At 42.8% G+C, this 19,843-nt stretch overlaps 2 protein-coding genes across 4 annotated transcripts in view; one reads left to right on the forward strand and one right to left on the reverse strand.

The window, feature by feature from the left end:
* Positions 1-12,264, forward strand: part of sphkap (SPHK1 interactor, AKAP domain containing) — a 29,427-nt gene extending 17,163 nt beyond the window's left edge. Inside the window, 9 exon segments of the mRNA XM_061681663.1 lie at positions 1,019-1,078; positions 1,333-1,473; positions 3,012-3,267; positions 3,998-5,312; positions 5,314-7,314; positions 9,707-9,790; positions 10,615-10,664; positions 11,000-11,187; positions 11,254-12,264. Coding sequence (XP_061537647.1) covers positions 1,019-1,078; positions 1,333-1,473; positions 3,012-3,267; positions 3,998-5,312; positions 5,314-7,314; positions 9,707-9,790; positions 10,615-10,664; positions 11,000-11,187; positions 11,254-11,400 — 4,242 coding nt within the window. The 3' untranslated portion in view covers positions 11,401-12,264.
* daw1 (dynein assembly factor with WDR repeat domains 1) lies at positions 11,751-19,720 on the reverse strand. 3 transcript variants are annotated; one of them, XM_061681664.1, is made up of 13 exons: positions 19,532-19,720; positions 19,267-19,339; positions 18,780-18,924; positions 18,110-18,168; positions 17,913-18,035; positions 17,710-17,809; positions 17,350-17,457; positions 16,820-16,926; positions 16,628-16,730; positions 16,355-16,469; positions 15,326-15,402; positions 13,161-13,323; positions 11,751-13,001 (listed from the first exon to the last, which is right to left on the reverse strand). In XM_061681664.1, exons 1-13 carry the CDS (start codon positions 19,569-19,571, stop codon positions 12,967-12,969), a joined length of 1,248 nt encoding a protein of 415 aa, XP_061537648.1. In that variant the 5' UTR covers positions 19,572-19,720; the 3' UTR covers positions 11,751-12,966. The 3 variants fall into 3 exon arrangements, with proteins under 3 accessions (XP_061537648.1, XP_061537649.1, XP_061537650.1); XM_061681665.1 differs by lacking the exon at positions 17,350-17,457; XM_061681666.1 differs by lacking the exons at positions 11,751-13,001; positions 13,161-13,323; positions 15,326-15,402 and adding an exon at positions 15,516-16,253.
* Positions 19,721-19,843: the final 123 nt, after the last annotated feature.

Consider the following 19,843-nt stretch of genomic DNA (forward strand, 5'->3'; position numbering starts at 1 on the left):
GCATCGAACTGTTGTGTGATTAGTGGCTGTGATACTGTACTACAATATCACTTTGTAGTTGAAAGGTTTAAAAGTGTTCTGTTTGTTTTTCAGACCACACTGTGGCGAGAGCCAGTTTCTGCATCATGCAGTGTGTGCTCTGATGAGAAAGAGGCTGAAGATTGCCTCTGTTGAATTTCTGTCCTTGTCCTTGGTGTAACATGCAGTGCCGTGAAAACGTATTTGCCCCCTTCTCAAATTCTTAATCTTTTGCTTTCTTACTGAAGTCAAGTGTTTTATATAACTGGCAATGAGTCGTTCACATCTCTGTGGAGATATTTTTGCACACTCTTCCTTGTAAAATTCTTTTAATTCAGCAACACTGGAGTGTTTTCGAGCACGAACGGCCTTTTTAAGGTTGTGCAACAGCATTTCAATCGGATTCAAGGTCATACTTTGACTAGGTCACTCCAAAACCTTCATTTTGTTTTTCTAAAGCATTCAGAAGAGCTGTGTTTTCGATCGATATCCTGCTGCAGAACCCAAGTGCGCTTCAGCTTGAGGTCACAAGCTGATGGTTGAATATTCTTCAGGATTTTCTGGTAAAGAGCAGAATCCATGGTTCCATCGATTACAGAAAGTTGTTGTTAAGCCATTCAAAATTGACTTGCTAGTGTGTTTTGGATTGTTGTCCTGCTGCAAAACCCAAGTGTGCTTCAACTTCAGGTTGTTGGATGTTATTCTGTGGGGTGTTTTCCTTTTATACAGAGATCCCAAGTCGGTCCAGACAAGGCGTGCTGCGTGTAGCTTGTGTTCAGAACAGTCAAGTTTGTTTGTAAGATGTCGAAAGCACTAGGTTCTAAGTCTAATGCTATTGCTGTGCCATCTTAATGATCTTAACAGACTCCAGCGTCCCGTAATGTGGAAAGTTCATTGTGTAACTTGGGATCTACTGCAAGGACAAATGTTGAAATATAGATGAGCAAACAATGTTAAAAACAAACCGATTTCTTGTCTTTTCTCCCTGTGTCATTTCCAGATGTTTTTTGTGAATCTGGATACGCAGAAAACCGATTGTCAAGATGACAAAAGCATTAAGGTAAGCAAAGTCCTTGTTTTTTTCCCTTCTCTCACTTTTCTTTTGTCTTTTTAGTTTCACATAAAAGGCATGGTTGCCGTGGATACAAGGTCATTATCACGGTCAATTTATTTGTATAATGTGCAGATTTGGTAGCTGCTCCCAGTGGGTGTAGCGGGCAGTCAGTGTTCATGTCCCGTCATCTAGGGGTTTACTTATTAAGAGCCAGTGCAATGGTAGTAGAGAGAACCCATGTTGCATGCGCTTCTCCACAGAAACTGGGACTGGTGTCTCCAGACCTGCCAAAGCTTGTTGAATTGCTAACTGCTCACCAACCAAAAGAAAACGAGATCATCTTCCTCAATGGACTTGAGGGATCTGACACTCGCCAAACACGCCCAGCAGCTCCTTCTCAGGTGACTTTGGGTGTTTTTGTGGCCTTCCAAGTGTTTGAGTTTGTGATCAAAACTTTTGACAGCGAAGTTGTTCATGGAATAGTATAACAACATTTTCTACTGCTGACTTATTACCATAGTGACAGCATAATACAGTGCTGTGAAAAAATATTTGTCCCCTTCTGAAATTCTTATATTGTTGCATAGTTTCCTCACTTTACTGTTTAAGATGATCAAACAAATGTAAATATCAAATATAACAAATATAACCCAAGTGAACTTAAAATGGCGATTTCATTTATTAAGGAAAAAAATATATTTTAAATTATTATTTATTTATTATTATTTATTTATTTACATTTATCAAGGCCCTGTGTGTAAAAGTAATGACCCCCTAAACCTAGTAACTGGTTGGGCCATCCTCAGCAGGAACAAATGAAATCAAGCGTTTTTCTATAACTGGGAATGAGTCATTCACATCTCTGTGGAGATATTTTGGCACACACTTCCTTGGAGAATTGTTAGAATTCAGCAAAAAAACAGAGGCTTTTCGAGCATGAACGGTCTTTTTAAGGTCATGCCACTGCATTTCAATCGGATTCAAGTCTGGACTTTGACTAGGCCGCTCTAAAACCTTCATTTTGTTGTTTTTTAAGCCATTCAGATGTTGACTTACTGGTGTGTTTTTGATCATTATCCTGCTGCAGAAACCAAGAGCGCTTCTGCTTGAGGTCACAAACTGATGGTTCAACATTCTCCTTCAGGATTTTCTGTTAAAGAGCAGAAATCATGCTTCCATCAATCACAAGTTGTCCAGGTCCTGCTGTGCTACATTTACCCCAGATGTAACGACGACACACACCTTCCAAAAAGCTCAGCTTTCATCTCATTAGTCCATATAATAGTCTCCCAAAAGTCTTGGAAATCATTCAATGGTTTTTTTTTGTAAAAGTAAGACGAGCCTTTATGTTCTTTTTGGTCAGCAGTGGTTTTGGCCTTGAAACTCTGCCATGAATGCCATTTTTGCCTCATCTCTTCCTTCTTGTTGTATCATGAAGACTGACCTTAACTGAGGCAAGTGAAGCCTGCAGTTCTTTAGAAGTTGTCGTGAGTTCCTTTGTGGCCTGGATGAGTCATTGTTGTTCTCGTGGGGTAATCTTTGGATCGTGCCATTTTGTTGCAGCTGTTTTAGATCTTTTGTCCGATTTGATTTTGTCGAGCCAGATTCTGTTTAAAGTGATTACTTGATTGAACAGGTCTGGACGTAATCAGGCTTGGGTGTGATCAGTGAAAATTAACCAAAAATTGTGACACTTAATTCATGATTTTATAATTTCTTCACACAGAGCCAGGTAACTTTAAGTAATTTTTGTTCCCTTAATAAATGAATTCGCCATTTAAAAACAGCATTTTAAGTTGGGTTGTATTTTTCTGATAGTGATGATCTTAAACATTAAAGTGGGGAAACTATGCAGAAATACAAGAATTTTAGAAGGGGGGGGGCAATACATTTTCATGGCACTGTATATTGGATTTCTTTTGTTTCTGTTTCTCAACAGCAGCAGAAAAGTACAGGTGTGTGCCTGCTTCAGAGTTCAGGGAAGAGGCGCTTCATCCAACCAAGCAGTATCATCTTTGAGATCAACAGGTTCCTTGCAGGTTTGCAGTGGGGAAAAGAAAGACAGCTTCATCCATGGCAAAAAAGACAACGGGTTGATGATGACACCAATCGTTCAGTTTCATCCATCGAGGAAGACTTCCTAACGGCTTCAGAACACATGGGAGATGACAGCGAGGATGACGGTTCTAGAAATGGTACGTTTCGGCTGAAACTGTGATTTCAAATATGCTTCCTGTTGTCATTTTAACACTATTCCATTTAACAAGATTCCGTCTGTATGTGACAACTACCCTCTCGTTTGGCATTTTTAACCACAAACCGACTGGCCGACTGGTTAGAGCGTCAGCCTCACAGTTCTGAGGACCCGGGTTCAATCGGAGTGCCCGGAGAAAACCCACGCAGGCACGGGGAGAACATGCAAACTCCACACAGGCGGGGCCAGGGATTGAACCCCGGTCCTCAGAACTGTGAGGCAGACGCTCTAACCAGTCGTCCACCGTGCCCCCTTCTTCTAGCCAATGATACAAATTGGATATATCACAAAATCATAGCATTCTTTCCCTTAAACACCTGGCTTGATATATAAGGTGTGGGCACCTCAAAATTCAAAAATTGGAGGCAAACAAGGGCAAGCCAACCTAGTTTCTTATTTTATTTAATATTTTAAGACACGATAATATACAACAATATTTTTGTAAGTATGCGCTAGGTATTTCAGGTGGAAAATGAAATATGTTGACAGTAACAGTTTGTAAATTGACACACACAATACAATCCATTGACTAAAACTGTTCTCCACCTCTGTGAACTACAACCAGAATAATAAACATATTGTTCAATTCATACCTCTCTGAGTCTTATGTTATATTGGACATAGCTGCTGGCCTTTCCCTATTCTATCATTCTCTTTCTTTGTCTCTACAGAGGCAGAGGTTCGTGAACGGGCAGAGAGGTTGGTCCAGGTTGCACAGAAACACAGTGCTAGTGTCACAGGTCAAAGGGGACAGGTGGCTCATCATCAGAGCAGGGAGGATGCAGAGGTGAAAAGGGAAGCACATCAGCGGGTCAGCCTCCACACAAATGAATCAGCTGGTCACTACGCCACCAATCTGGCAGAGTCAGTACTGCAAGATGCCTTCATACGCCTTTCTCAAGATGAAACCTCTTTTGTCTCTGAGGCTGCAGTCAGTGTGTCACACTCTCAATGCCACTCCAACACTGCAATCTCACAAAGAAAACAGCCTTCCCAACAGCACACCTGCTCTTTTGAACTCCCAAAAATTGTTATAGTTCAAAGCCCAGACAGTGCGGATGGAACTGCAGAGTGGCCAGAGCCTCAGGTGTCAAATGTGTCTGACCAGGATATCACCACTCAAGACATTGAGGTGCCAGAAAAGAAATCTCACGCTCCTCACCACAATGGAGGACTCCCATCTAAACCTCTAGAGGTGGCTTTGACCTGTGCTGCCAATGTTATTGGCACCATAACTTCCCCACAGCTCGCTGGACATATCACCAAAGATTCAACTTCAGAAGACACAGAAGAGGAGCTAGAGAAACCAGAGGAGAAAGGTGATTACTCCTTCTCCTCAGCCATGTGCGCTATGGCTCAGGTTGCTGGTGCTGTTGCAGCGTTGGAGCTGACAGAGAAATTAGGGGAGGGCAGCAATAATGATGCAGATTTAAGTGCAGTCTTCACCACATCACAAGGTTTGATATCTGCTGCTCAAACATCTGCAGCATTCACGCTACATTGTAGCGTTGCAGAAGGTACCAGTGTTGAAGCATTCCGTGCAAACATTGCCGAGGTCCTTCACAGGGAAGCAGCTGAGGTGCTGACTTATCCGCATTGCTACCGGAGTGTAGCTGACCTCTTGGAGTCTACACATAGCAAGATAGTTGATGGCATCACTTGTCCGAAAAAATCCTACACTGAAGAAAGAGAGGTGGGTGAATTAATCAGTGAGGTGGCCGACAATCTTTTTAAGCATGCTTTAAAAAAAGCCAAAAGGAAAAAAGAACTGGAGGGGACTGGGAAAGATGGACCGAGCCTCCAGGTTCTCCTGCAGGACAATGTAAACAATTTTCTGTTCGAGATTCTTTGCCAGGCACAGAAAAAGATCAGCCACATATCAATAAGTGGTAAAGGTTTATTTGAAATACAGGACATTGATACATGCTCCAAGGAGCATGCTCCTGCAAAGGGAAGCAATGATCCATTAAGTCAGTTACAGGGTTTAGGAATGTTATAGGCCCTCCACTAACACTGACAAACATAGTGGAATGTCCCAAAGCACAGATAGGTTTCCTGGAATTAGCACAAATGTGCTTGAAGAAAGTGATGTCAATGCATCTCCCAATAAAGCTTGCAGCAAAGAGCAACAGCAGCACTCCTGCTACGCACAAAGTCAGTCAAAGTCTGCCATACATACAAAAGACTGGTCTGGCCAGCAGGACACAACTGCTGTCAGAGTCCCCTTGAGTGAAATCCCAGTTCATGGCACAGAGCGGCGGGGCCGATTTGTGACAGGAAATGACAGCAGACAGTCCTCGCTCACCCCACAGTCTTCGCTCAACTCTTGCAGTTCACTCTTCTCTTGGAGAATGGACTCAGAGAGCAGGACACCTATTACTTGCTATGCTGATGATTTGGCTGCTACGGTGGTGTCTATGGCCACAGAACTAGCTGCCATATGTCTTGAAAATTCTACTGGGAAGCAGCCCTGGTTCTGTGCCCTCAAAGGGACATCTACAGAGGGCCCAGAGGCTTTTTTGATCCCTGCTTGCCGAACGGTACTCAGAAGGAAAGAGGGTCAGAGCAACAATGTCACATCGAAGAAACATCGAGCACCACGTCTCAGTGAGATAAAAAAGAAAACAGAGGAGCAGCCAGAATTGATGGAGCGCCTGGTGAACCGTGTGGTAGATGAGTCGGTCAACCCTGATGAACCACAGGACTCATTTGCCCTGTTTGCCTCGGAAGTCACTGCCAGGATCATGAACTGCCCTGAGCTTAATGTGGTGGACACTTCCAAATCAGGGCAGCCACGTAGCAGATTACAGTGTGAGAGGTGGAGCCGTGGAAAGGCCTCGAGTTATGAAAGCATTCCAGAGGAAGATGCAGACCCCTCGGGTACACCAAACACCCTGGGCCCTGGCAGTCGTTTAGGCCAGAACCTGAGTCGTGGTAGCTCTATTTCCAAGCAGTCAAGTTGTGAGAGCATCACAGATGAATTTTCACGGTTCATGGTAAACCAGATGGAGACTGAGGGCAGAGGCTTCGACCTTCTTCTGGACTACTACGCGGGGAAAAATGCCAGCAACATTCTGGCTGCAGCTGTGCAACAGGCTGCATCCAAGAAAAATGGTCACCTTAATGTCAGGACTACATCCTGCCTGTCCAAACAGTCTAGCACTGAGAGCATCACAGAGGAGTTCTACAGGTTTATGCTCCGGGACATGGATAAGGAAAACAAAGAGCATGGCATTGCAAAGACTAAAGAGTGGAACAACAGCTTGTTCCCCCCATCTCCCCGGACTCCATTTTGTATACGACAGTCCTCAGTCCCAGACAGACGCTCCTCAGATTCAAGACTGACTGTCAGCTCACCTATTAAAGCCAATTCATTTGATGGGTTTGCCCGAAATGTGCATGGCGACACGCTGAATATCTACCCAACCAACTCAGTGGCAGCAACAGGACTGTGCAAGTCAGACTCGTGTCTCTATAAAAGAGGCAAGACTGACCAGATCACTGATATGCTGATTCATGATACCTGGTCTAGTTCTATTGAGTCTTTGATGCGGAAGAACAAGATCATTGTTGATCCAGAGGACAGTATTGACTTGGAGGCTGCAGGAGACTCCCAGCCCCACGTACAGCAGTTTGCCAACCGCCTGGCAGCTGACATTGTGGATATTGGTAAATCATCTGCCGGAGATCAGCAAGATGTTACTGAGGACATAAGTGGACCGCACACACCAACGATGCCTGTTGGTGAGAGAAGGAGGGGGTTCAAACAATCCCATTTAAACTGTAGTCCGGGTAGGTCAAGTCAAGAACAACCTGGGTTTATATCAGGTGTGGGTGACAGCAGTACACCCCGTATAAGAGGCCCCAGGGATGTGCCAGTAATCCACATTGAGGGGGATAGCCATGAAAGGAGAGACGGACCTTCGCAACGACCACCAGAGATGCCAGTTACCAAGCGTACTGAGAGGATTACAGCCAACGGCATCAGGTACTGGGATAAAACCTTTAGTGTAAAAACATTATAAAAGAATGAGAAGGGAAAAGTATGGAATTGAGAAGCTGGTTATTTGGAAATATTTGCTCTAATGGCAAGCACACTGAGGATATATTGTACAGTAAAATCTAGTCGTCTCTACAGTTTTAGATAAGGTTTGATTTGAATTCCAATGTTGCATGTGTCAGACAATCTTTACAACTCACCTTAATTGTGTGATCTGATTTCATATTTGGTTAACATGCTAACACAAGTGAAACCCAACCTTTCAAGAATGCTTCAACTTGCACGAATACCTCTTGAATTTTGTTATAAGGCAATCTCATCTTTTGCGAGACAAGGACAGCTACACGTAGAAGAAAAAATCCAGTGTTTTCGAATGGCTTCCAGAAGAAGTAATGGGGCATAGACAGACAAAGCATTTTAATGTTTTGCGGTTAATGAAGGCTGTCACTGTACTTTTTGTTGTTCAGTCTCAAATGAACCTGAAAAGAGGTGCAAATGAATGCAGTTAGAGACAAAGAGAAATGTAATACAGTACTGCAGTGGACAAAAGTCTCAAGCCACCATTAGTTTTATTTAATGACCTTTTTCACAGTGCTCATTTTGACTTGAATGCACTGTTTTATAAGATGCACATATTACACCTATTGTTGCCGCGCCCTCTGGTGTGCACACATTTACCTGACAATAGATGTGACACTGCTCGAGTTAGTTAATTGAAAACTGCAAGAATAAGTAGACCGCAAACTACGTAAACTAATACTAAACTCCACAGAGTAGAGAGAATATATGCTTGTGAGTATTGTTGAATGTTTTCTTGTATGTTTTACTGCCATGTTTAAGGATACAGGAATTGGTTTCACTGTTTACTATGGCATTAATGGAAATGTCCATCATAATCACACTGCATTTGCCTGCCGTCTTTGATGAACCAGGAAGTAATAACATTATTATTATTTTGTTATTATTATGATTTTTAATATATTTCCCTCTAGTTGACCTCTGAGACCCCAGTATGGTCATTACTGCATCGCTAAACAACACATCTAACGGTGACCTTTGCCCTGGAGGCTATATAGAGGGTTTTGGTGGAGATATTTTGGCTTAATGGAATGCAAATCCTCAAATTAATACATGCTGAATAATGAATAAGGATGGAGACAAGCTCCTGTTTGTGGTACAAAACATTTAATCTCGGTGTCAATCTCTTTGTCCCGAATGTAAGAGTGACACACACTGACTCAGTAAACAATGGTTGATCTCTCGCTTGTATTTTCAAGGTTGGCAGCGCTCAACCATTGGATTACGTCTTAATTCGATCAGTGTGCCGAATGGCACTGAAAATACAAGCATTCCCTTGAGGAATGCAGATTGTTGATGCGTTAAATATGCTGGTGAATTATCTAGCTTTTTGTGTACTGCGTTGAGAAGCCATCAGGTCACCGACGATGACATTTGGCAGGAATACTTAAATCCATAATCTCTTGAACAATTTTGCTCTTCCAGCAGTGAAAGGGACAGGCCAACTGTAGTTGCGGAGAAAGTAGAGAAGCGGGACAAGCGTTCAATGAGCGCGAGCAGTGAAGAGAGCATGGGAAGCTGGTCCCATATAAACACGGAGGATGACCCCCCCGAAGAGACCAGTAGTTTTATCCAGCTGAGTGAGGGGTCAGTAACTGCCATTTCCTGATAAATGCTAATGAGGCTGCCGCTCCCACCGTCACCTCACTGCCATCGGCCCATTGCTGCTGACACCTGTGCTCTCCTGTGCCAATGCCAAATTTACTACCTGCTTCTGCTGCTGATTTCATGCCAGTTTGGCCAGACAGCGAGCTCCACGAAGCCCCTCTACAAGATGCGACCCACCTTCAACCTTGCTCACCTTGAGTCATTGGAGAACATACAGTATGACTTCTCAAACCAAAAGCCTTTTTTGATCATTTGACTTGCGACATTGTTCTCCTTTTGCAAATTGAGAGGCCAATCACTGGTCATCCTTGGCTTCATGTGTTTTTGTGAGAAATATTTCTTGTGCTTTTTCACTCAGTTGTGAAGCGCAACATCATACCACATGCTGCTCCTTCCAATTTCTTCATCAACATTTTTAATTTTACACTTCATCCCCCAATCATGTGACACGATGGCATGGTTACCAGCCCGGCTCGTTCATCAATCCCACGGCAACTATATCCAAATCTCATTGTCAGACAGGCAAATATCACCAGCTCTCCAACCATGAGTCTTAGATTCTGCTGCAGCTGCTGTATGCATGGAAATCTACAGTAAATGTGCAATAATGCTTGCGTGTTTTTGTCAGTGATTAGGCAGGATGCGTGGAACCGAGATGTAAATAATGTTCTTTTGTTTCCTTAATGCGTTACAGGAATGCGACCAGCAGCGGCTCAAGCGTAGGCATGGCCGATCTCGATCCTTTCTCTGATGTGCCATCTCATAGCACAGAAATTGGGTAACTGTTGTTGTTGTTGTTGGACATTGTGATGCCTCTAATGATATATCTCATGGTCTTGTGTGTAATGTGGCAAACGTGTAATGTGTGAACTCCTCACTATAATGAATTAATAAGTACTGTGGTACAACTGAGAAATAGAAATGAAGAAGCAGAAAAGCCTTCTCTCTGTCCAGATCATTTAGTTAAACGGTGTGTCCTCTAATAGCTAATTACGAAATGATTTTTGACTGTCATATGATTTTAAACTTTTGTTACAATTACATGTGAGGTAGTGCAGTGTCTGTCAGTACACAACACACAGTGTATGCCAATTGTGACAGAATATTTTAATATGCGAGCCTGATATCTTTATCCACAAGCAAAGCACTCATTAAGTATAAATTGAGTAACGTGTTCATGGTGAAAGGTTGCTAACTTGCTGTATTGCTATTTTTCATCAGATCGAAGGTGAAATCATGTATTCTGAAAGCAACGTCTATCATTATACTACCATTGATTAGCGCAGTTTGAAATGGCCTTTTGATATCGCGAAATTGCTTTTATTCTCAGGCCAAAAATATAACCAAAACATTTGCGGGGGTGTTCAACGTGGGATTTTTTTTCTATATTTCTTTTATTTTGGTAGGGATTGTGGGTCTGACCGTGTTACCCTCCTGCCCGTGACTGGCAGAAATGTACGGCTGCATCCACATGTGACGCGCCGCTAACTCTATACACAGTGCTCGCATTGTCTTTTTTTAAGAAAACTAGTTGCTGTTGGTTGCATTTTATTGGGTATACCAAGACTACTTTGTTTAGGCTGTTTTCTTTTGTCTTCACAGTGTAGAGTTAGAGAAAAGTGACCAAGCAGCAACCAAAGACAATTACTTTGGTAAGTACTCTGCTCTTTGTGCTGAAAATATCTTATTTACATTTTGTATCTCAAGTGCAATGCCTGCAGGCAGACTACATAATGTGTTTGATCTCTGGGGTTAAACCCTCAAATGTATTGAATGTCGATTGCCTTTACCTCATTTTAAAAATATGAACCTTACGGCACTCTAAAAAACAGTTAAAAAATAACCCAACTTGGATTTTTTTACCCTGGAATTGGGTTAATGAAGTAACCCAACTTTAAGAGTGTGTAAATATGATTCAAATTCATAGAGTGTATTGTGAAAATTCTGGTAGGGAATTGTGGTGACCAATTCATGACTGACATTTCAGCGAGCAGCTCAGCCAGGACAGCAGGCGGTGATGGCGGTCATGTCAGGGAGCTCCTCGTGGTAAACTGCTACCTGGAAGCGGAGTGCTTGGACTCCGAGGTGACTGTGGCTCTGCAGTGGATTGCCGCTTCCGAGCTGGGCCTTCCAGCTCTCTACTTCAAGAAGTCCAAAGAAAAAAGGGTAGCCAAGGTGGGGGGAAATGTGCTTGTCTGCCGTTTGTTATAGTGCATTTAATTTAGGTGCGTGTGTTGTCAGTTCCAGAAGTTGGTCCATCTGATGTCCCAGAAGTCGTGGCGGATTGCGGACTTGTTCGGCGCTGTGGTTCAGTTCTGCAAACTGCATGAGGAGAGTGAGGACATGTCTCTGTCCAGCCTATTTGACTGGCTCTCGGAAATCCTGTGAAGTGGATTAGTTTCACCACTCTGCATACAAGTTTGCATGCTCACTTCCACACACTTGACACTTGTCTTCACACCAAGTGTGTCCGCTTCCAAAGCTGAGAGCAAAAAGTGATCAGCCCACTCGACAAATGCTCCTTCCCCTTACTGCTGTCATGCTATTCTCCACGGAGGTTTTGTTTTCTGTCTGTCACTGCTCACATGCACCCCGCAGGAACACGGACGGGTTGGCCATTCCTATCGGGAGTGAACGAGCCATTAAGAGATGAGCAGGTTTTAACTGCTCCAGAGTATATTGATATACACTATCATTACAGTATATTTACAGATTCTCACAAACAAATGATGTGTTGGTTCATTTGTTTATTCCAAAAAAGTACCAGTAGATAATAGGATCATCAGGTGCACATTTCCAACTGCTCAGTAGGCTCCTTTAAAAAAAAATAAACGTGACTGTTTATGTACGATTTTCATCTGACATCCACTGTACACATTCATTGAAAGTTAAGAAAATGCCTATTATTTTCTTTGTTTTCATTAGCCAACAAACCACCCTTGTTGTGACCTTAAAAGTTGTATGTAGAGATGTAATATATGTTACTTGAGAACGGATCTTAGATTGTTGTCTTGTATATATTGACCATTTGGACCTGCAGCACCTTGGAGTAGTGCACTGTTTAGCATTTATGGTCAGGAAGTCCAAGTAAGATTAACGTTGAATTTGTAAGTGAACTTGGTGTGTTTATTTCTCTACTTTGTGGTACTCTTGTGTTAACAGAAGCACACAATTGAGCTGTAGAGTGTCATTATATAAGTGAATGTATTTATATTTTGACATCAATAAAAGATTCCTGTGATGTGAAGCAAATCTAATACCTGTAACATCCGCTGTGGTACTGATCGCGGGAACATTAGATTTTTGAGTTAGTACAAAAACGTTGAGACATTCACTGGGCCACGTTAACATCCTTAGCACAAGTTTCAAACATTACAGCAAAGCAGTCAAAGATAAGCAGATATCCTCAATTAACCCCCTATTTTAATACGAGCATTCTAATGTTAATACTTTTAAAGCGGATTACAAAGTCGAGACTACTCTTGAGATGACACAAAAACTTCAAATCAGCTTTACGGTCTCCCTGAGCACACAAAGTCTCAACAGATGGAGGAAATGCATTGGCCCCATTTCTGAGCTGATATCTGTTTACCACAAGTGAACGCTATTTAGCTTGGAGGAAATTAGCTTAGGCTACTTTAGCATAGTTGGGGGAAAACAACAAGATGACCTTGAGCTTAAGTGGGGGGAAGAAAAAAAAAAAACTTCTTTGATTGATACAAATAATAAATGTCAAGAGAACAAGCTGAGGATTTACATCAAGAATTGCACCCGGAAGATCAGGAGCGTGAAAATGAGTTAACATTTCAAAGTCGCACAGAGGCTGTCAACAATGTATGTCATTGAGCTGCTCATCCTCAAATGAAGCTGTCTACAGCAGCATAATATATATGCAATAACAGCAAGCCCACGTGGAGTGGAGTGACATGGACGGCTACCGGCTCCCGGGAAGGGTCAGCACCAGATCCGGCACGTGTTGTCCTTGCTGCCTGCAGTAGAACACAAACATGAGCAGGTGGTTGCACAGCTGGGACAGGTGCAATTAACAATTTGTGATGGGCTCGCAAGGAGCGACCGAGGCAGGCAACAGTTTTTATCAAAAGTGTATACGCTCGCCAAATGTAGGACATCCGTGGTGGGTACCGTACCTGTGATGATGGTGTCGCCTTCGTAGTTGAACGCACAGGAGAAGATTTCGTCAGTGTGGCCCTCTAGAACCTGGAGGCAGACCCCAGACTGGACGTCCCACAAACGAGCTGTCTTGTCTGAGCTGGCAGTCAGAACCTTGCTGCCCTGAGGACTGAAGCAGATCTAACAAGAGGGGCCTTGTCATACAGCCACTCGGCGTGTAATGGAAAAAAAAAAGATTCTAGCAGAGGTAGTTAAATTGACAAAAGGAGGTAAAACTTTCATTAGCCCCGTCGGGGACTTTAAATACTTAAGAAGGAAAGACGTGGCACTACTTCTTTCAGGAGAGCATTTTGAAAATCACACTTGAAGACAATTGTTGGACCCGGGATTATCGTTCCCTGAACGGTTTTATTTTTACGCAGTGGGGACAAGACGGAAGAGATAATTAAACAGCGCTACTCTCTGTGCCCATGAAAATGAAGTATGGTTTTATTAAAGATATAAACACAGCGCCAAGGAGCAAACCCAGACACGAAATGGAAACTGTCAAGAATGTCACTAAGAAAGGAGCCCAGAGGGAGAAGAAGGGAATGAACGCAAAAATAAAAACAGTATTTGAGACTCGTCTTACTGTCAAAAGTGATTGCGATCAATTAAGTAAAAACAAGTAAAACAAACAGACCAGGTGTATAGAGAGAAAAAGTAGACCAGGTCAAGTAAAAATAGGAAAATGTCAAAGTTAAAAAACATGGAAGGTGTCCTGTTAAAGAGAGATAAGAGTCATAATCCTCTGGCTTGATCCCACAGCCAGTCTATTTATAACTGCGCGATAAACAGAGGGACCTTTTTGTGTACACACAACACTCGCACGTTTGCACACGCCGACATCGCTTCTGCGCATTCATTCACTTGCACGCGGCAACCCCGACAGAGGTAATTGACCTTTCCTCTACATTTCATTCCATGAGGGGAAAGACGAGGCTAATCATATGAACTGAAGTCACTCCTGCAGAAGCGTCACAATGGACTATTCAAAAAGTAAAAAATAAAACAAATACAATACACTGACCCATACCGACTTGCTAAACTACTCGACCGGACACACTGAGCATACAACAGCCTGAAAGCAGACCTCTTGTCGCCGCACTTCAACATCAGCCCGTTTACAAATAAACGTCTATTTAGAGCACAGTCCAGGAGAGCTGCAGCCACAGATTGTGGCTTACCGTTACACGACTGCAAGAGCTCAAAGAAACACGTTAGCTGTGATCCTGCTGAGAATTACTCGTACATTCCCAAACAGAAGCAGTGAGTAATTCAATATTTGAGTGTGTTCGTTCATTTTTTTTATGAAGCCTTGTGTAATGCCTCTAGTTCGAACCACTCGTGCGTTATTCATTTTGTCGATATCACCCAAGAAACTGTCATTTGTTATCAATTCCACAGAGAGAAACAAAAAGAAAGTAAATTGAGTTAGCTTGTGTGCAGGTATGGGTGAGCTATGATGTAAAAATAACTTCATTATTTCTGCCTGAGTCATACGTGGTTCAGTGGAGGTAGCGTGACAATGAAAATAACTCACTTAACCTCACACTCGTTCAGTGATTCCCAACCGCTGTCACGACACATTTGTACGCATGAAATCAAATGTGCTATCATGGGAAATTATCCAATTCGTCTTAATTGGTCTGGTAAATTATTATTTCTATACTTCAAATAATGTATATTTAGTCCTTTATCTTTGCCAGAGAGTGACAGTGTTGCCATTCTTACAACAGAATAATAGATTTGTGTCAAACTGAACAGGCTCAAGTAAGTCCTGAACATTTGTGAGTAAATCGAGACAAGCTCATTTCTTCATCAGATCAGTACATATACTTTTTGTTCCATCTATTGTTTGGACAAGAACCTTGACATTTTTTTCTCACCTAAAATATTTGCCTTGGCTCAGTAAGGGTTGAGAAACACTGCACTGAGTTACCCACTTCATTAAACTGCATTGTGAGTTTCGATTGAGCGCCTCCTATTGGCGCATATTAGGATTTGAGCAAAAAAGTGAGAGGGCTTTAACAGTCTGTAAAAGCACCGACACGGAATAGATGTGTAAAAAGATAAAAAAGAAAAGGAAAAAGAACTCCTCTGTGACGGCCTGTCAACAGCATTGTGCATGCAGGACTCTTACCTTGGAGATCTCTCCCTCATGGCCCTCAAGTGTTGTCAGGCACTGGTGTGTGGATGCACTGAACACTCTGGCAGTGCCTGGCAAAAACAAGGGTCAACACTCGCCAATGTGCATGCAATCAAGAGTAAGACTGTTGAGTTAAACAAGAAAAAAAAAAAAAAGACTTAAGAAAAAATCCCTGAATTACAGACAAATGTTCCATTAGCATACACTAGCCGTCAAAGGTTTGGACACACTTTCTCACGTAATTGAATAAGAGTGTCCGAGGTTTTGACTGGTAGTGTGTGTCCAAAGAAAAGCACTTATTATTTTTTTTTCTGGTCAATGTTCAAATGTTTAAACACCAACTTTAGCTTCAGCTTTACAGATGTCAGATGTGCAGGCACTATGTTGTGAAATTGATGTGTCCACTGCGACACATGAAGGTAACATATCACTTAATAAAGGTAATTACATCACCTAGTAACACCACCGTTTTTTTTACTGTGGGGGAAAAAAGGGAATCGATTTGTGGGGCATCATTTATTTATTCAAGTTGATGATGCGGCGCCACGGTGGACGACTGGTTAGAGCGTCTGCCTCACAGTTCTGAGGAGCGGGGTTCAATCCCCGGTCCCGCCTGTGTGGAGTTTGCATGTTCTTCCCGTGCCTGCGTGGGTTTTCTCCGGGCACTCCGGATTCCTCCCACATCCCAAAAACATGCATTAATTGGAGACTCTAAATTGCCCGTATGTGTGAATGTGAGTGGTTGTTTGTTTGTATGTGCCCTGCGATTGGCTGGCTACCAGTTCAGGGTGTACCCCGCCTCCTGCCCGATGATAGCTGGGATAGGCTCCAGCACGCCCGCGACCCTAGTGAGGAGAAGCGGCTCAGAAAATGGATGGATGGAAGTTGATGATGCACCTGGCAATTATTTGGGACACTGCATCTATGAGAGCAAAGGCCACTAATTGAGGAAATACCTAATATATACGTCTGATTAGTGTATATTAAAAATATACAGTATAACGCAGCACAGAAGGGTCTCACCATCGGCAGAGGCTGTAGCAATGAGTTGACCCCGTAAATCAAAACACACATCCAGAACCTCCTCTTTGTGTCCAACGAGGGTGGCCACACAACTGCCACTGCCTGCGTCCCACACCTCAAAAAAAAAAAAAAAAAAAAAATTGTAGCACAATTGTATGTGTGGAAGGGGAATCGGGGAAGTGATTTGTCAAAAATTATTTGACAGTCCAAGGTCCCTTAATGTTGGAATTTTCTTTACATTTTTTGTCAATCACGGACTGGCCATTTTCTCACCTTGCCTGTTTTATCCATGGAGCCTGTGACTATAAGTGAGCAATCCCAGTTGAACTGAACATTGCTGATCTCTGCCTGGTGGCCCGTCAAGGTGTAGACACATCTGAGAATACAACAGGAGACAGTCACAGGTCACGGGTCACGGTGAGCGGCCCACCCTTGCGCACGACGGCGCATTACAGTGTGTCCCACCTTCCTGAAGCGACATCCCAAATAATAACGGTGTGGTCGAAGGAGCCAGTCACAAGCTGATTGCCGATCGAGTTGAAGCACAAGGAGAGGACCTCTGCAGTGTGACCCTGAACGCAACCAAGTGCGGAGAATTACAAAATACAAAACACTACTTCTCCTCTTCTCCAGGATGCAAATCATGTTATTAAGCAATAAAGGTTGATTATTCCCCCTGAAATAAATACGGTACAACTTTAAAAACTGCTTCATTTTGCTGCTGTCAGCAAGAATGATTGTTCTCGGGGTAAGTCGCTGAAAGGGCAGCAAGCAGTTACAGTAACTCACGTTACAACAGTTTCCCTCAGAGAAGGGTTTTGTGATTTATTAAGACCTAACAAATATATTCAAATCGTGAGTGGCTGTTTGAGGTTGAGAAGGTTTGCTTGTAGTGGGGGTAACATGGTTCAATGTAACAATGACGTAGGAGAATTTTATCGCTGCACTATACGCCTCACGCAAGGACAACGAGAGGAAAAGAAAAGCTGACTCACAGCGAGCGTGGCCACCTCCCGCCCGGTCTCCACTTCCCACAGTTTGGCGGTGGCATCCATGCTGCCTGTGGCCACTAGTGTACTCTGAGGGTTGAATGCCAGACACACCTACACAAAACACTATTTTTTTTTCCCCCCTCACACTTCCAGTTCGATCCCAGAGTAAATATTTCTCAGATTTTCTTGTCCCAGACTGAAAGTAACACAACACAACTGAGGTTTAAACAATGTGTGTTTACCTGCCCTTTGTTCACATTAAATAAATTTCAATGTAAATGTAAAATATAGGTGTGATATAGTTTTAGCATATAAAGCAATGAATGCTATAAATTTTGATTCAAAACTGAAACTAATACTCACTATTTCAGCCATATGGCCGCGAAACGTATAGAAGCATTTTCCCGTCTCAGCACACCACAGCTTACAGGTCTTATCGAAAGAACCAGTGGCAATCTTGTCTCTAAATTACATGAAGACAAAATAGCACTTAAATGTGGAAAGCCCAGTACAACACCTGAAAAGAATGCCGGTTCACAGATACTGCGTCACTAAAATCTCATTACCCAAAGGGGTTGTTGAATGCGATGGCATACACCACATTTCTGTGGCCCTCCAGTGCGCGCAGCTCAGTGCCGGAGGCGGTGTCCCAAATACGACATGTTCTGTCGTAGCTCCCAGTTAGAAACCTGCAGCGTGAACACGGCGATGAGAGCACCGCACACAGGAGCGTTTCGGGAAGTATCAGAATTTTGCACATCACCTTGACCCTGATTTGTCAAATGCAACATTAGTCAGAGGCAGTATGTGCGCTTTCAGCTCCTGCAAAAACAACAACAAAAACATATTTGATATGATTTCACTTGTGTCACTTTTATGTATAACTGGCATATGCAATTAATGTGAACTTTGGACATGGACAGGAATTTCCTGAAACTTCAATGCCTTGTGAAAATATGGATTTACTGTGCTTAGTGTGTCTGCTGCCCTCTAGTGTTTAGATGTAGCAGTGACTGGCTAACGTCACTACCCGCTCATCACAGAGCCAGATGATGCTCACACCCGTCTAGAAACAGAAAGTGTTCAAATATAATTTACAATTATATCCCCGGTACAATTCAATTTGGGAAAATAAATCAATCTTTTGGTGGGAGAGGTATAAAACATGGCTGTACTAGTTGCATGTGTGCACACCCAAATGTTGTTGAAGTCACCTTGCTTTGATGGTTAAGAATTTATCAGCAGGCCACATCTTAACTTGGAAATACGTTCGCACTTTCTCTTGAAAAAGCTCTCCAAATCTGTGAGATTGAATTTAGGTCTAGGTTCTGGCTGGGCCATGCACTTAAATTACTTTGTGAAGTCTTTTGTTTGGATTTCTACGGACAGAAGGGCGGGAAGGGGCAGGCGGGCAGACAGATATTTGGCCTAACCTTGGAAAAACAGAACCTGTCGTGGTCATCTTGGCTCTGTTTCTGTTGGAGTCGAATGATGAGCTTTTTTACTTGCTCAGCTCGGGACTCTGAGATGAGAGGCTCTGATTCCATGATCTCTTTCAATAACTCATCTGGGTTGGTTCTGGATGTAAAAAAAAAAAAAAAAAAATCAAGAATAACAACTTGGTATGACTGAAAATACATATTAATACTATTAGCAGCACCAGCAGTAGTAGTGGTGGTAGCTTTGGTGGAGCTGATGGTGGGAAGTAACGAAGTACAAATAATTTGTAACTGTAAATATAAGAATTATAAATAAATATTAATATAATTAATCATATATTATTATGGGTAGTAGTAGTAGCTCGATCGTATTTTAGTAGGGCACTTTCCAAAACTAGGTCACGGGCTCAGCCCACCCGAACTACTCAACCTAGACTTGCCCCTGTCTGACTGACGGTGTAATGAGAAATTATGCACGTACTCTGTTGTCAGATCCAAAAGGTCGATGGATTTAGTCCTCAAAAGGCCTCCTTTGTCATATTCCAGGATTATACCTGATGGGAGAAAATGTCATTGTAGACGGAATGCTCATGGAAACGTGTCGCTTTTTGCCTGCGTGCTGCTGTCGCTAGCAACAGCTGATCGTGGTCGATACCATGTATCAATTATCAATGTTCTTGGATTACAGGCGCATTTTACAACGGAAAGAGACACGAATAACTTTGGGGAACAATGATTTGTGTTACCTGGTGGGTAATATCTGAGAAGAAACCTCTTGAGTCTCATTTTGGTAAGCAAAGCCCACTTCCTCTTAGTGTTCTTACGTTCAAGACAGTTTCTTTCAGAAGAACGAATCTTTTTAGTGAACGAACTGAACCGAATCACTTTATGAAATGATTCGTTCTTTTAGCTTGGCCGCCGTGAGGCGACCGAGTCTGCTGGGAGCGGAAACGGAACTGTTGAAGCGTTCTGTCACTCACTTCTGAATCTTCGGCGAAGGACCAATGAGCAGCCAGCGTGCAGGCGGGTGCGGGACTTCATTCAACGCACTGCCATGT

Source organism: Phycodurus eques, chromosome 7 (assembly GCF_024500275.1).
Source record: "Phycodurus eques isolate BA_2022a chromosome 7, UOR_Pequ_1.1, whole genome shotgun sequence".
NCBI lineage: Eukaryota > Metazoa > Chordata > Actinopteri > Syngnathiformes > Syngnathidae > Phycodurus > Phycodurus eques.

Excerpts from the sequence above, each read along its gene's own strand:
- daw1 (XM_061681664.1), bottom strand. The coding sequence starts at position 19,571 with ATGAGACTCAAGAGGTTTCTTCTCAGATATTACCCACCAG. Across the intron at positions 18,036-18,109 it reads TTTGACAAATCAGGGTCAAG|GTTTCTAACTGGGAGCTACG; the intron begins GTGATGTGCAAA and ends TTCACGCTGCAG. Across the intron at positions 16,470-16,627 it reads CCATGGATAAAACAGGCAAG|GTGTGGGACGCAGGCAGTGG; the intron begins GTGAGAAAATGG and ends TTTTTTTTTGAG.